This window comes from Megachile rotundata, chromosome 16, assembly GCF_050947335.1.
Source record: "Megachile rotundata isolate GNS110a chromosome 16, iyMegRotu1, whole genome shotgun sequence".
Lineage (NCBI taxonomy): Eukaryota > Metazoa > Arthropoda > Insecta > Hymenoptera > Megachilidae > Megachile > Megachile rotundata.
Window position 1 is genome coordinate 4,318,209 of NC_134998.1, and position 15,821 is coordinate 4,334,029.

The window sequence follows — 15,821 nt, forward strand, 5'->3', positions numbered from 1 at the left end:
GACTTTATCCCAATACATTCAGCTACTTTTCTACATCAAGTTAAGCGATGTAGTCTCGATTCATTGTAAACGGACATTTCGCGCCAATAATGCGAAGAAAGGTGAAAAGGTATGCATAAAATAGACGCAGATGAAAGAGAAACAGTTTATAACCCAAAATCGATAGATTACATTTAAATTGGGCAACGAACTTCATTTCGTACATGTATAAATGAAAAAATAAAACTGTTTATGCAAGTGCACTACGGATGTTCGCTACCGTAGGCCACGTAAACAAAAACGATCTCAATTTTCCGTATAATAACGATTACACCCTTAACTTAAAAAGTGGTAAACGAGAAATAGGAAGAAAGGGAGAAAGAAAAAAAAATAATGAAAGATGAAACAAAAGAGATACGAGGAAAAAACTTATCCAAAATTATAGCCGCTCAACCGTTTAATTCGAACGCGAGGGGCAAGGTAAACCGTCGGTTGTTAGAATCGATATTACAAGCTATGCGTTGTTACCTCATCACGTTCATAAAAATATATGTAGTATATATATAATACGCGCGCGCGTGAATATTTTTATGTATACAGGTGGGCTTCTAGCTTCGCTCGCTTCGGTAAACAGAAATTTATATACGCAGGACCGGTGCGAACATTTACGGAACCAGGTCCCAACATTCTGCAGGGTCAAATTTATGTGTATGCATCTGGAACGCTCTGAACTTCAAATGGAAACGCTTCAAATTTGAGTTAAACTTTGAACCTCAAGTTCGGAACGCTTTAAACTCGAGGTGGTTAAACTTAGAACGTTTCAAGGTTGAAACGCTTAATTATGCTCCAAACTTGAAACGTTCCAAGGAACTTATAAATCGCATAAGTACCCATACACATATACAACCCTGCAAAATTAACGCCTGACATTCAATGGACCGTGGAGCCTTTTAAGACATAATGATCGGAGATTGTACATCTACTCCCTGTAAGCCGTAAGTTCTAACGACGTAGATTTACCCCCCATGCTTTCAAATGCAGTCTAATCGCGTGAGGTATCCACGGACCATGAAAGTAATTCCGGATTAAGACCGGGTTCCGGGGAATGTTGTGAACCCGCTTCGCGCCAGCCCTGTATATGTATATACATATATGCGCACATACACACACACACGCACACGCATGGACATCCACGAAAGTATAGACTGACGTTTTTTCGATTGTTTCATCGTAAGACCGAAACGAGTGAAATTCATTCGAGCTCGACCACCCTTCGATCGTCAAACGTATTTTCTTTTTTTCTTTTATTACGCAGTGTTACGTTCTAAACGGCGATTACTTAGGTCGTCGTGATGCGACGCATTGGCGTAGCAACACGCGACATCAGCTAATTAACAAGTGTTAAAACTTTCAAGTTCAACATCGAACGAGGCTTTCTTCGAAAAAAGGCATTCGCGACGTCGAGGGCGTGCATTTTTCCTACAGTACGTGAGTGCGTTTCGTTTATACGCTCCGACATTACAGAACACTTTTTTTGCGACGCGTTTATCGTTTTCTTTCCGCACACGAGCACATAGTAATACGATACATAACGATGGGATTTACAAGGACTCAGACGAATAGCATCAACGATATTACATTATCGTAGTATTTTTCGATATACAGCATCGAGGAATGATTCGTTATTTTTTTTTTTGTGTTTTTTTTTTGTTTCTAATATGTATTCGTTCGTTCGTTCGTTCGTTCCCGGATCAGACGACGAGGCTTAAAAATCTACTTAGTAGTAGTTAGGCCTTGTATACATTTTCATGTTGAGATCTAATCTTAAATACAGTTAATTTACGACGGTATACTAGACCAGAAAGAGCGAAAAGGGAAGAAGTATCCGTCGAGTCGTTCGATAGGAACCGCAATTTTCCTTTGACTCGTTTTGTCGCGTCATCTACCGATTCCCTTTTAGCTCCTTTTCTCTCATTTAAAACGGAACAACACGCGACCGTTAAACCGGACGAAATAGAATTGGCCCTAGACGCATCTTTCGGTTTACGTTTCCAAACGACCTGCGTATTACGGAATCACGGTATTTTTTTGTTTGTTTTTTGACTTTTCACGAAGTCACGCATTTCGGTTATAAAACGAAGAAAAAAAAAGAAATGAAAAAAGAAAAAAACGTTCCCGCTTCTGTGTGATTTTTTTGTTCCTTTTTACAAATATACGAACGTGTATATCTTCTATACACACATGTGTGTACGAGTTTGCCCCCAAACTCGTATTCTTCCGTACGCATTCCCTTTCAATCTACACGCATTATTATTTTCGTTTGCTTATTTTTCTCGCTATCTAATTTTATCTAAAACATTAGCAACGCTCGCAGGGGCGACGCCGTTATCGCGCACGGTACTTCCCCCGAATCCCGTGCGTTATCCCTTCTATATCAACTATATACGTAGCAATACGCCAATAGCCAAAATAAACGTCGAACTTTTTCTAAAACAAATATGTCGTACAGCTAGAAGTCGTATCGATATCACGATCGATCTGAGGTACGTATTCATCGATCATCGTCGTTATTGTAGATACACAGAATCTTACTGATTCTCAATCAGTAGCAAAATATGGATCTTTATTTCTTCTTTCTTCTCTTATGTGCCCACGTTTTAAAAATAGATTCAACATCTTTAGAATTCTGTTGTCAATAGTTAATTAAATTCTGTCGACTCGTATTGGAGAGCATCGCGCGATTCACGGATCGCTAAACAGTCACGACGGTGTCTAACGACTCGTAACAACAATGATTTCGCCGGGCAACCGATTTCTCTCGCTTTATATCGCTCGAACGCGCGCGCGCATGTCGTAGACACTGTCGTGACGATCGTAAAATTTTCGTTATCTAGAGCGGGGGAGAACGTGAAGCGTAATACGGGTAGTACCTTAATACCTTTCTGGTATACTAACCGCAACAGCATCGTCGTTACAACTTACCGCATTTCGTGATTAAAATATTTTTCGTAGGTTTGCCGGTTTGATCGCCGAACGTGGATATCTTCTCGACTAATTCTAAGCCCTCGACGACATGGCCAAAGATCCCCGTGAAACCGCGCATCTCTTGCAGTATTATACGAAACTGCGAACCGACCATGCCGAGATTATCGTGCCGCTTTTGCGTTCTTCGCATCCCGACTGCACCCCTCACTGCAGGGAACTTGGTGTCGTCGGGCATAAAATAGCCATCCTCGAATATGCTTCTTCCTCCGCGGCCATTGTTCAGTTCGAAGTCACCAGTGATCACCGATTCACCCTCCCAACACTGAAAGATCGTGCAACCCTTATAACCGACTCCCACTTCACCGGTTGCCAGCACGCTAAAATTCTTCGCCATTTTCGGTGCTGCATCCGGCCTCACTTCTATCACGATACGACCGTGCGGGGATCCGTTTACTTCGATATTAAAATAATACAGGGGATAAGGGTTCGTGGGTCCTCGTAGAGACGCTGCTATCCCGCTGGACGGCGGTTGAGAAGACGAGTGGACGGTTACCAAACCTCCGCCACCGGTACCAACTCCATCCGGTATAAACGTCGATTGCTGTTGCGGGTGTAGTATTGCGTTCGGTGGTGCGGGCGGAACGGGCTTAACGGACGGCGAACCAGGTGGGATGAGCAGTTGCTGAGAGGTTGCCGATGCTGGTGGACCCTGGTGTACGTGAACAGAACCCGGCGGAGCTGGTTGCGGCTGCATCATGCTCGAATGATATTCTATAGAACCATTTTGCATGTGTTGCTTACTAACTACGTGCCTCGAATATAGCTGCGACATGCAATAATTAGCGAGGAACAGTATCGGGTTTTGCGAAGCAGCCAAGTGATTCGGTAGTCTGCCGCCGTTACTCGCTCCTTGAGAGACTATCGGTTCTCCCGTGTGGATCCCGGCTAACGCTTGTTTCAATAACGCGAAATCGAACACCACTCCCGAGTTCCCTATCAAATCATCCAGTTGGCATTGCAACATCATTTCCTGATGCTTTGATTGCAATCGTTGTTTCTCTATCATGAGCTGCGAATGCAAACTGTACACGTCGCTGGGATTGTCGATCATCTGTAGACTAGCTTTCGCTTTTCCAAGCGTTTCACGAGCGTCCGTGATCTCGGGGAAATGACTCCAGCCGTTCTGAAGATCAGTCTCAACGTGTGTTTTCAACGTCACGCACGCTTCCAGCACTTTTATCAAGAACTCCCGTTGTTGCATAGCCAGCCTTTGAATTTCCGTCGACAACTTTCCCATAGCAACTAGCTCCAGCTGGACCTATCAAATAAACATACCACTTGCTATCCATTTGACATAAGACTGACATGAAAATTGTACATTTGTAAAACGTGTAAGCAGAACTTACATCGGATATGAGTTGTTCTTTGGCATCGGTTTGCGATTTGATCTGGTGACCCGGGTGTTCCTGTGGGGTGGCACATGCTCTACAGAGTGCCGCACAACACGTCGCACACCATAATGCCAAAGGCATTCCGTGCGTATGACAATTCTCACTCTGTAACAATATCATTGTAGTCGTTTTAGATGCTAAGCACTTTCAAATAGAAATAGTGCTAAGCACTAGAGCTCATGCTTAGAAACTAGAAAAAAGGATGAGAGTATGATTTCAAAAATTTGAAGGTAGAGTTAGGGAAATTTAAATATGGACCTAGGAAGAATCTAGAGAGAAGACTGGGTAGAGTCTAAGAAGAAAGGAATAAGAGTAAGGAGAACTTAAAGAGGGAAGGAGAGCCTCCAAAGAGGGGAGTTAGGGAAAGTCTAAAGAAGATGTTAAAAGGATTCTAGGGAGACTTAGGGACTTTGCTTCTAACAACTAAACACAAAGCTAATAAGCTACTACTCATCGATGCCCCCGAATGCATGTTGCTTGCACTTCGGTGCATCGTGCCCTCACGGGGGCAGTTGTCCATCACTGGTACATAACATAATCCTATTACTATCAGAATTTAACTAAATATGGCTTCGTAGCCACATGCTTTCTTTGTCATTTACGCATGGACTAGCGTAATGTGAATAAGTAGAATTTTCTTTTTTCTCATTACCTTTCTCTCCTTATCGTTGCCTTTCCCCGATGTGTTATTCATCGTAATTTTTAAGTGAGACAAATTGTTTGTTAGAGCAAGGAGAGAAGAATGCGTCGGTAGAGCGTCCGGTCCTTGATCGCCCAGGTCCGTCCTCTTCCAGCAATGTGCGCAAAACAACTCGCGTCCCTTTAACAAATTGTTTTCTATGCAACGCAGGCAAAAGTAATGTTTGCAACTAAGATATTTCGGGCATTGTTCCGCGTCGTTATATTTCTGCTTGCAATAATTGCAAAGCGTCAGTTCCTCTAAATCCGTCAGTACGCTCGGATCCAGCATCTGAAATACGATAAAAGAGAGTTGTTTACCGATACGTCGTACCCTTACACCCAAGGACACGAGACACAAGTGTACAAGTACTATTTACGTTTTAACTATTTCGATCCCATAGAAATTCATTAAAACAATCGGCAAGTTGAGTCCTCATTCGTAAAGAAAATATAAAATTATTTATTTATAACGGTAAAAGGATTGAATTTAATATATGTACCTATTTCGTAACAGTAAACGATTGAACGTTTGTACTTTTCTCTTTTTTCGTTTTTCTTTCTGTCTTCTTGACTCTTCCTCTCTATCATTATATTATATCTGTCATGCATGTAAAAATATTCATTTTTATATTTCACTTTAACGCGTATAATTTATCGGTTCTTATCGATTCAAGAAACACAACATTTCCCTCCGATTTTATTTGACTTTTCTTTTCTTTCTGTGAGAAAACCGTTCTGTAATATGCAATGTAAATTTAATTGTCGCTTTCATGACATTGGCTCTGTGCACTTATTTCCAAAGGTTAGCTTCGTATCTGACACTTCGATATAACGTTAAACTTATTATGCAACAATTTCGTTAACGCTGCTAACCATAAAAAAATGACATTTCATATCCGATCGCGCATGCGTGTACAGTCCCGCCAAAACCTAGCAATGTCGACCAATTGAAATGTCGTTTACCATTTTCACCAGTGTATAGAAATTTTAGATGGGGGGACAGCTAACACGAGGTAAACGTATACAGTTAGATCTCTTTGCAAAAGCATTTCAGACACCGATACGCGCGACCGACAGAACCCTCGTTTGATATATGGATTCGTGCAGCTTATCGTCAACTTCTCTACGCGATATTACGTTGTCACTATTCATGACAAGTCTAGTTCGAGTAAAAACTGCTTGCGAACTTTATGTGCCAAGCAAATTCCGCGAGAGTATTTGCAGATTGTTCCTCGCTCGTACCATTTTTGTTTGCGCGCGGACACTTTTCTCTACCGTTGTTTTTGTTTGTCAGTCTACCTTTCTTTTACAGCTTTTTTTCAGTTATACCTATATACCGCGTATATGCACACGCATGCATACTTCTTTTTTTTTTCTTATGTCACAATCGTATACAATACGCGCGGGCGCGCGCGCGCGGCATCTACTTTTTCCTTATCACGTATACAAACATGCACGCACACACATTCACATCATATATGTATATACATGCGTATATACGAACAGACACATATGCATATGTACATTGTGTATCGGCAAGTACATACACATGTATACAGTGTATATATAGGCACACTTTCCTTTCCTCTTTCTTTCGTTCGACCGTAGAACCGTAAATGTTTTCGTACCGTGTATACGATTCGTGATCGTCTCCTTGCCGCGTGATGGAGGCTGATCGTTGGCACTCGTCACTCCTAACGTGCGTACCGTGACGATGATTACCCCGTAACGTTTGCTCGAATCTATAATTTAACTTTAATTTACATCGGGATTGACGTAGTGTTGTGCGGTTCCGCACGCAGTAATCGAGCACCCCCGACGTTTTCGTCGTCGCTGTCGCTTTAGAGCTTTTATCAAGCTTTTTTTGTACTGTTTTCACGTTACGTGTTTACGGTTATCGAACGTTGTGAATTATTATGGATAACATAACGACGGCGCGCCGGTAACGCGGCGTTACTTCAGTCTTAGCTCGTGCGAACGTTTTGCCACATCATGATGTTTGGTTCACTAAACTAACCACTAGCATGGCGGCGACGACCGACCGACCGACCGACCGACACACACCACAGCGCGCGCTGCTCGCTTTACGCTGTTGCTCTCCTCTCCTCGTCCCGTGTCTTTCTCCCTCTCGCCGATTCTAACGCTCTATCTCTCTCTTCCTCTCTCTCACTCTCTCCCGCTCTCCGTCCCTCTCCTTTCTTTTTCTTATGCACTTTCAGTTCGACTCGTGGCAAACAGTGCCGGTTGTCGTCTGCGGCTTCTACATTTGCGCGCGCATTTCTCGAATGGCTACGTCCGAACGTTAAGCCAGGTTTACATCGACGCAGCACGATTTCGCCGTTAGAAATGCGTCATCCATGCACTTTCTACTTTGCTGCGCCCTCTATCACTAAATTCATGAACCTGCAAATATAGAGATATAACATATCTTTAGGGGAAATCGTTGCGGAACGAGGCGCGAAATTTGAAAATTTCAATGTCTGTAAATTAAACATGTCTGAACTGAAATGTATGTGTACAGATGTATGCACAAAATCATTGTTTATTTAATACTGATTAGAAAGTTAATCGATGGTCTTTAGTTTCTCATATGCGACTGCAATTATTAAATCAGCGCAGTTTGATAAAGTCGGCGGGAATATTCAAAATTCATTTCGCGTGGTTTATCAAATTATGTATGTATTTCTGTATTGAACTGTTTATTCATAAATTAACATTAAAGATGTACTTCAGTAATGGAAATAAAAGTCAAAGATTAAAAAATTCATTTGTTCTGTTACAATTAGGAAAAAGACTCGTATGGAAATGAAGTGCCAAGGCTAGCAAGACCTTTGCCAGTAGAATATTTATTGGTAGATGTACCTGCATCCACACCACTCACTCCACAATTTACCTTTTATGTTAGTGATAATATTACTCCATTTCCAATTGAAAATAGGTATGTATTTAAAATATAACAATACAGTGTACTATAAGTTTTTATTAATTTAAATTTTATTCTCAGGCTCGTTGATGGACAAGTTCAAGAATTTAGTTCGCTTTGTTCATATATGCAACAATTTAATCAAGATGAATTTTTAGAAGCAGTTTCAGACTTCCATTTGCTACTTTTTATTGCAACAATGGATATGTTACCAATGAAGGTATTTTATGTTAAATCTTAGTGTCTCTTAAAAAAGTGTATAATTTGTATAATTATAATATCTGTATATGTTTGTCAACATAGGACCATATGACACCATTATTAGAAGCAGTTCGCAGTAAGGATAAAGAAAAAGCAATAGAATGGGCACGATCTGAACATTGGGCAACAGTGGAGCAACTTATATCTGCAACAACGGCAACAACATTGCACTCATCTCAGTCATCTCTTGATAGTAATTCAAGAATGTCATCTCCTGTACTTGTGGGAGAAAGCGGAATAGGAGTTGGTACAGAACCAATGGCAAATCCACCTCCTAATCAAACGCTTTGGACTTGTTCTCATTGCACTTTTCTCAATGCAGCAGATTTTGCAATGTGTGAAATGTGTGGTTTGCCAAGGTATACATAACAAACTGTCAATATTATATTGCTTTTGTATGCATTTAAGGGTATTATCCTTAAATTGCTACTTTGCTTCCGCAGGATTTGATGCATACTGTGTCCTTGCGGATATAACAATTGTTTTCTACACATCTTTGGCCTTATTTATGAGTGAATAAAAGAGAAAAAAGTACTTTTGATCGAAGTATTCTAATTTTCCTTTTCATTAGATCCTTTTTCTGTTTTTTGTATCAATACTATATTCAAATACAATTCATTTTATATAAAGACAATGTAAATTGTGTTCACGTCAATAGTGACATTAATGTTAAGAATACTATATGCTAAATAGCGAACAGAAAAATAGATTTTAAGTTGTTATAAGATTTATAATACTGAATTCTTTAAAGACAAATAAAGTAATAAATACAAATTAGCAACACATAATTTTGATATGAATTTAAAAAAAACTTCACCAAACTTATCTAAAATATAATTTATTTTATTTAAATGTTAATAATTTAACAAATTTAATATCATTTCAATAATATAAAATCTTTACTACTAATTCTAGACACAACAGAATTAATTAAGTTAGAAACACTCAATTCTTCTTTATCAATTTTGTACGTCTTTTTTACTAACTCAACATTCGTGTATTGCGGCAATTTCGATATCGATATTCTTTCTCCTTTTATAGCTTCTTCAAATATATCTGGCGTTGGTTTTTCGTTTGCTTTGTGTACTATTGCTATTAATATATTCTTATCACTATCACTAATGCCAAATTCAGTCAAAGAACGAGATATATTTTTTGACATGGACAAATTAAATAATATTTCCGTATGTACATTTTTTGTAGTAAGTTGATTTGTTTTTGCATTAATTGCAGCTTTGTTTGCGCTTATCAATACTTGAAACGGATCCACTATGAGTGATGCTTTCATAATAGTACAAGAAAGTTCACCGCTTATAACTTTTTTACATACTTCATTAGAATTTTGTACATTTATAAATAAATATAATGTACAAAACAGTTCTGTTTCAGTATCTAATGCTACTGTGTAGTCATTCATTTTTCTTTTACTCTTTTTTAAATAATAGGTTATAACCTTTAATTATTAAGTATTACAGTGTGTACACTCGAGTCCAAAATGACGTTCCTAGGGAAAATGGCGGCCGCGGGGAATCTGGTTTCTAATTCCATTGGCATATGTAGGTATATTAGGCATAATTTACAAAAGGTATTTTCAAAATTGATAAATAATACAATTTTTACAAGCACGTGCTTAGTTCTAATAGCAATATGTTGTATTGCACACTTTATGCTTCAGAAACGTAATTCTAGGAACAGCATTACAACGCAAGGTCCATTTTCAGTTTCATAAAATACAATTATTTTTATTTCCGTTTCTAGCACTATTATCGACATAATTTTTGTTCCGTTGATCGTAGGATATTATATTTGTTTAAAAATTATTTAAAGGTCACTAATTGGATACGAAAACATAATTTTTTATTTTGCGGTACAACAGTTCGCCACTAGAGGGCGCCAGTTATATCGTTTTCATAAAGCGCGCGTAAATTCGAATTTTAAAATACAAGAATGAGATTTTCTAAGTACTTTCAGTTTCTCTAATTAATTATTTCACAACAAACTATTGTTCTTATATATTTTTGTATAACTAAATTGCTACGATACTTTAAATAAAATGTAACATTCAATTTACTGAAATTTAATGCACAAATATAATAATTATAAACAATCGAAAATCAGTCAAAGCATTAACGTGTTAGTTTTAAATTCACGTTTATGATTTTGGTTAAGAACAAAATTTATCCATCAAAATGAAGCAGTTTCTACAGTCATAATATTTTTTAACATTCAGAAAAAATTTCTTATTTTAACTAAAATTATGAGTGACAGTGAACCATGCAAGTCTGTGTTGGATAAAATTTTCGACTGTGGTATTTTTGTACAATTAAATTCATAATTGAATAAATTTATTCTCTTTTGCAAATAATTAATTCTTTGTCAGTAAATAATGGATTTAACTGGACTGCTACGCAAATAAAATCGGCATGTCCTCACAAAAGAAAAAAAATGGAAGAAGATGGCGATGGAGAAAAATTTCCAGGAGTAGGTCCAAAATCATCAGACGATCCATCTGGAGCTCCAGGAACAGGTCCAGACGACCCGGGATCACCTGGAGCTCCAGGAACAGGTCCAAGATCTCCCTACGATTCTCCCGATAAAGTTTGTCCGTCTATGAAACCCGAATGTTTCATAAGAATGCAGGTAAATGTTTACATAAAAACATTTATACAAATATTTTCACAATTTTTTAAATAACATCAAATAAGAATATAATTATATTTTTTAATATTGTACATTTTAATTCCTACCAATAAATAATTCCATCTTCTAATAATTGTAATTATAATAAAAAATGTAGGATCCTTTGGCGCCCTGCTGTTGCGACACCAAACCGAAACCTCCCCCTTGTCCTCCCAAACAGGGTCCTCAAGAGCCACGTGAACCAATATGCGACTGCGATCTTTGTCAGAAAAATCCGTATCATGAAAAATGTTGCGACAAGAGTAAACACCTTCGTGGTATAACTATTGATCGCGGATATTTTGAGAAAGCATAATTTGTTCTCAACAAGCGGTATGCAAAATTAGGATGTTGAGTAAACGTGCTTCCATTTTATTTTCAAGTGGATGGCTTCAGACATCACACTAACGATAAATATTTTTCATGCAGTTACGTTTGAAGGTTGGATAAATACCGGCCATGGTGTAAGAATACACCAATTGAAATTTTGAAATAATCTTATCGATTACGACATCTTCGTTTACGTGGGTGGATTGGGCGATAGAACAGTTCAGTCCTGCGATCAGCCGCACCCAGAAGATACCACTTGAGCTGTGCTACAAAGTACTGCACGTCCATCATCAGGTAAAATACTTTGTGATACATTTCGTAAATTTAATATACGCTCGATAATTCCCGATAATTTGTTTACAACATACATGAATTTTAAATTATATGCAATTTTTATTAACGCTAATTCGTTAAAATGTTCAACGCAACGATTCACTGAATTGTTGACATAAGATTCAAATATTTGTCAAAATAAGTATTAAAAAAAGACTTAATGACAAAACTTGTGAATCCCATTTTCAAAACTGCAGTAAATCCATTTAAAAATAACGTATGTTCACACGTCACAGTTGCGGCTTATGTAAATTTCAAACTGGAGACAAATCTGATGCTTGATGGGTTACGGAAACACTTAAAAAAAAATACATAGACACTTTAAAAAAAAATAATTGTAAACTTTCATTTTATTAAATGTTCTTAGGATTCTTAAATATGTGCTACATTTATTTTATTTACATTTCTGTTTGATGAAGTATAACCAACAAAATGCATTGAATCAATTGTCACAGAATTATTACAGAAGTGTTTCATAAAATATCATTATTTAAGAAAAAATTAGGTTACAAATTGCTATTTTAAATGGTAGGTTTACGCAGGTTTAAACCTATCATAGATTTTAATATCTTTATTCTAATTTTTACAAACCGGTGAATACTGTATTATCTTTTCGGCAGATATCGAAGCCAACTTCACGTAGTTACGTTTCACAGAATTCTATATTGATCGATCTACAGGAAGTATGATTTATCGAATTGTTTGCTGTGTACTTTCTCCACGAGGTGGGAGAAATACCGGTACCCGGCTATTTTATTGCGACGCAGTTCCAGCTGCCTGATTGGTTGTCCAGTTGAGCGAATCTCGAACAAAGAAATCGCGCGTAATTTGAAATGTGGTTTCACAAATTTTTCATAATAAACAAATTGTAAGTTCCATACACATATATTTATAATTCTACCACGTAACTAGCTTATACATACAGTATAATGAATAGGAAAAGTTAAAATATATAAAAGATTTGTATGTCCATAAATATAATATTCGCGATTTCATTTATTACTGACTTCTTATAGAACTAACCAAGGAATCAACCAATTGTGTAGCTAAAATTTCGCGCAACTAATATGGCTGTTTTCCCCACTTTTAGTTTCGCCCCTTCCGTAAAAAATTTCTGACTTTCGGCACTGTTCGTGAATTCGTAAATTCATGGCTATTCGCGGGAGGCGTGGCGAACAGTTAGCTTCGAGCAGCTAAATAAGACATACACAAATACGTATGCTTTGTAAGTGACACACAATCGTATATCACCTAGTACTTATTCATATATAGATACATAATCTACTGGATAATTTCTTGATCTTCTGCGCGGGAGGCTCGTGACTTCTTTCTTCCATTCAAAATTCAGTAAGCATATTTACTTAATGTCATGTTAGATCCGGTTAAGATCGCAGTGAAAATTTCAGATGAGTCACACGTGAATCATAGATAAACAGTATAGTATGCGTGTCGATTAAAAAGGAAAGATAGAGTAACATGTATTTACCAATCGATGCAATACAAAATAAAAAAAATGATAGTATGAATGTCAAGGTCAACTGTTTTGACTTCTTCATACGCTTTTTTTGTATATTTTCAATTCTTTTAGTAAACAATTGTATGTTGACTAATTCTTTTAGTAAACAATTGACTATATGCAGTTTTAAAATATTATAAATATTAAATATACATAAAATTATTTAAAATGTTAGAATAATGATAGACAGTTTATTGTTATGATCACTGAAAATTTTTTATATACATTATTTGAATATATTCTTTTTTTTTTTAAATATTGTTACTTTATTTGCATTGGTAATTATTTCTATTAATTTGTACATATACAAACAAAGGAGGCTAGAAGGTAGCAGGAAATACCCTTAAAATTATGTTAGTAATTAATAATTAATATTGCATATATAAAAATAAATTTAAGATGTATTTAAAGTAATATGACAAAATTTACCTTAACACAAATTTATCCCTAACGAAATCCATATAAATATAATATAAATGTAATATTAATAAAATAACTAATTTTTATTTTAAAAATAATAATTCTTATCATTACACATGTTCAAAAACAAGATTTGTAATATGTTTATTATAATGCAGTTCATATCAAAGTATAAAAAATAATCTTAAGTTTAAGATGCGCAGAAATACATAATTCGTTTATTGAAAAATTTTTCCTCATACATGCATGCGTGTTTATTATGTTTATGAAGAATGTAACCTCACTGACAATTCTGACCTTGATATGTTAAGGACATAATCTTGAATAACTTCTTTATAAATTACTCGCCTGTCATCGCCTGTTAAAGGACGATTCATTCTAACCTAACTTATCTGTCCGAACTGATGTCTTTCAATATTCAAAATAATTGCTACATTTTTATAATTTTATTTTTAATTTAATATTTAATGTTTAATTTAAAAATCCGCGTATATTTATAGTTATAGTCCATGCATGTCCTTGCACAAAACGGAATGCTTCATAATTTTTTAACAGACCGTCGATTAATTTATACAGAAAAATTACTCAGAATTATGTCCTTAACATATATACCAAGCTAAAATCATCTTTGTTTGCCCTCTTCGTGCACATTTGCCACTTATTTATTACAAAACCAGGAAAATACTTCTGAGAAGTAACAAAGTCGTAAATTGATAACCGTTAAGTGAAAGCGAAACAAAAATAGTAATATATCGCATAATACATGTATTTACCCGACCTTTGCATTCCCAGTAATTGGGAAAACTACAAAAACATTCGTTTTCAGGGAAAAGTGAAATGGAAAACGGTCGACGAGATTACTTACCGGTAGCCAAACCATCCCTTCTATTTATGTTTAACTTTTTTTCTATTTATTAATCAAGAACCAATTGGATTCAAAATGAACGATAATCGGTTCTTGCAATCGCACAAACAATCGAAAGCGCGTTTCGTGATTGGTTATTCACATATTACCGATCCTCGGTAGGCTCGTTCTTCGTCTGCTAGGATTTCCCTGAAGCTCTTTATCAAGGTTTTATATTCAGTTGGTCGGTTCTTCTTCCAGTCTACGTTTGACTGTTGAAGACGATTAAGTGGTCCAGGAGAGATCCCAACATGCGTATATGTAAGTACATTCACGTGTGTAGTATTACTATGACAGATGATCGTAGGATCAACCTCTACTTGTAACATTTTTTCGTTTGACCACGTGAAACATTTCAAACTTTGTATGAACATTTTCCACATAAAATACATCTATAAATTATACACAGTTTTCATTATATTTTAATGAGTTGATTTTGTTTAAACTTGATGATTTATTTCATCAAGTACTTTGAAGAAGTACCTTGTATTTCAATCTTCAACACTATACATTTTCCAATATTTTTATTTAATTATTGTGCTGTTACCAGTTTTTAATTTTAGTATCCTTATAAGAGAATTAAAATATTTTTGCATGAGCAATTTAAACGTAAATTAAAACAGTAAATTTTCAAATTTCGATGGTTATTTTTACTTGGAAATATTTGTAATGTTTACAATTATCAGAAATAATAAATGTGGCGCATATTTGTCACGTCGACAAAAGTTGCGATCATAGTTCAAGGATATGCAAATAACAAATTTGAGGTTGAAAGTTATGCGGCATTGTGTATAGGAAGTACATCATGGTATTTCCATTCGCGTCATAAGACGAAACAGAAATAACAGGACCAATTATGTACAGTCCATTCGTTCCAAGATTTTGTAATAAATTCTGTGGACTTGTGAACTTAAGAACTTCAAATATTGGTTGTACTAATGAACCTTGACAAAAGCTTAACAGACAAGACAAAGTTAATTCTTATTTCTATTTAGTCAGACGTTATCATTGCTGAATTAGGGTTTTAAAAATAGAGAAATGAAATGTTGGGATACGAAATTCTTTTTGAGAAAAAATTGTTGAAGGAATGGGATAAACAAATTAAAGTTTCCTTATGAGGCGCGGGTGCCCCTCTGTGTCCCCCATTTTGCATCCGTCACTAATTCAATGGGATTTCCCCGAAGACTTTGAGGAAATATAAAATGCTATACTAATCTATACTGATCGTTTTCCTTTGTTCTCTTCATCATTTTGAGACTTGTTTTTTTTACCTTGATCGACATTCTTATAGATAATAATATTTATTTATACACAGAATATTATAGCATATGCTAACTGAATGTAGGATATTTTCATCTG

General features: G+C 36.2%; 5 protein-coding genes and 1 long non-coding RNA gene across 51 annotated transcripts in view; 4 read left to right on the top strand and 2 right to left on the bottom strand.

Annotated features, from left to right (window-relative positions):
- Npl4 (nuclear protein localization 4) overlaps positions 1-8,814 on the top strand; it is an 11,904-nt gene extending 3,090 nt beyond the window's left edge. For 3 of the 4 annotated variants that reach the window (XM_012292122.2, XM_012292117.2, XM_012292119.2), the window contains exons 11-13: positions 7,883-8,034; positions 8,101-8,239; positions 8,323-8,814. In XM_012292122.2, coding sequence (XP_012147512.1) covers positions 7,883-8,034; positions 8,101-8,239; positions 8,323-8,649 — 618 coding nt within the window. In that variant the 3' untranslated portion in view covers positions 8,650-8,814. The remainder of the gene's footprint in view (positions 1-7,882; positions 8,035-8,100; positions 8,240-8,322) is intronic. The other variant, XM_012292123.2, reaches the window with a different exon arrangement.
- On the bottom strand, positions 132-6,838 carry LOC100875281 (uncharacterized). Of its 3 annotated transcripts, none has more exons than XM_012292114.2 (4): positions 6,725-6,838; positions 5,068-5,235; positions 4,371-4,520; positions 132-4,282 (listed from the first exon to the last, which is right to left on the bottom strand). In XM_012292114.2, the coding sequence occupies exons 2-4, from the start codon at positions 5,107-5,109 to the stop codon at positions 2,951-2,953; spliced, it is 1,524 nt and encodes a 507-aa protein (XP_012147504.1). In that variant the 5' UTR covers positions 5,110-5,235; positions 6,725-6,838; the 3' UTR covers positions 132-2,950. The 3 variants fall into 3 exon arrangements, with proteins under 3 accessions (XP_012147504.1, XP_003706260.1, XP_076397244.1); XM_003706212.3 differs by having other exon boundaries at positions 5,068-5,385; XM_076541129.1 differs by lacking the exon at positions 6,725-6,838 and adding an exon at positions 5,597-5,694 and having other exon boundaries at positions 5,068-5,385.
- Positions 7,471-7,772, top strand: LOC143266005 (uncharacterized). The gene is made up of 2 exons (XR_013040901.1): positions 7,471-7,605; positions 7,679-7,772. It is a non-coding gene; the product is annotated as an uncharacterized LOC143266005 (long non-coding RNA).
- LOC100882342 (EKC/KEOPS complex subunit TPRKB) lies at positions 7,878-9,697 on the bottom strand. Its single transcript, XM_076541147.1, has one exon. The coding sequence runs from the start codon at positions 9,695-9,697 to the stop codon at positions 9,158-9,160; it is 540 nt and encodes a 179-aa protein (XP_076397262.1). The 3' UTR covers positions 7,878-9,157.
- Positions 9,698-9,753: 56 nt separating this feature from the next.
- Positions 9,754-14,518, top strand: LOC105663411 (uncharacterized). Of its 6 annotated transcripts, none has more exons than XM_076541149.1 (6): positions 9,754-9,836; positions 10,661-10,920; positions 11,078-11,292; positions 11,389-11,583; positions 12,243-12,847; positions 14,385-14,518. In XM_076541149.1, the coding sequence occupies exons 1-3, from the start codon at positions 9,776-9,778 to the stop codon at positions 11,273-11,275; spliced, it is 519 nt and encodes a 172-aa protein (XP_076397264.1). In that variant the 5' UTR covers positions 9,754-9,775; the 3' UTR covers positions 11,276-11,292; positions 11,389-11,583; positions 12,243-12,847; positions 14,385-14,518. The 6 variants fall into 6 exon arrangements, with proteins under 6 accessions (XP_076397264.1, XP_076397265.1, XP_076397267.1 ...); XM_076541150.1 differs by having other exon boundaries at positions 12,243-12,490; positions 14,385-14,484; XM_076541152.1 differs by lacking the exon at positions 12,243-12,847 and having other exon boundaries at positions 14,385-14,517.
- Positions 12,829-15,821, top strand: part of LOC100884122 (antichymotrypsin-2) — a 34,626-nt gene continuing 31,633 nt past the window's right edge. For 33 of the 36 annotated variants that reach the window (XM_012292153.2, XM_012292160.2, XM_012292164.2 and 30 more), the window contains exon 1: positions 14,586-14,723. In XM_012292153.2, coding sequence (XP_012147543.2) covers positions 14,714-14,723 — 10 coding nt within the window. In that variant the 5' untranslated portion in view covers positions 14,586-14,713. Of the gene's footprint in view, positions 12,970-14,585; positions 14,724-15,821 lie in introns of those variants that run through there. The other 3 variants (XM_012292168.2, XM_076541143.1, XM_076541142.1) reach the window with 2 other exon arrangements.

Excerpts from the sequence above, each read along its gene's own strand:
- LOC100875281 (XM_003706212.3), bottom strand. The coding sequence starts at position 5,385 with ATGCTGGATCCGAGCGTACTGACGGATTTAGAGGAACTGACGCTTTGC. Across the intron at positions 4,521-5,067 it reads GCAACGATAAGGAGAGAAAG|AGTGAGAATTGTCATACGCA; the intron begins GTAATGAGAAAA and ends ATATTGTTACAG. Across the intron at positions 4,283-4,370 it reads AAGAACAACTCATATCCGAT|GTCCAGCTGGAGCTAGTTGC; the intron begins GTAAGTTCTGCT and ends TTTATTTGATAG.
- LOC100882342 (XM_076541147.1), bottom strand. The coding sequence starts at position 9,697 with ATGAATGACTACACAGTAGCATTAGATACTGAAACAGAACTGTTTTGT.
- LOC105663411 (XM_076541149.1), top strand. The coding sequence starts at position 9,776 with ATGACGTTCCTAGGGAAAATGGCGGCCGCGGGGAATCTGGTTTCTAAT. Across the intron at positions 9,837-10,660 it reads TTCTAATTCCATTGGCATAT|TAAATAATGGATTTAACTGG; the intron begins GTAGGTATATTA and ends ATTCTTTGTCAG. Across the intron at positions 10,921-11,077 it reads AATGTTTCATAAGAATGCAG|GATCCTTTGGCGCCCTGCTG; the intron begins GTAAATGTTTAC and ends TAAAAAATGTAG.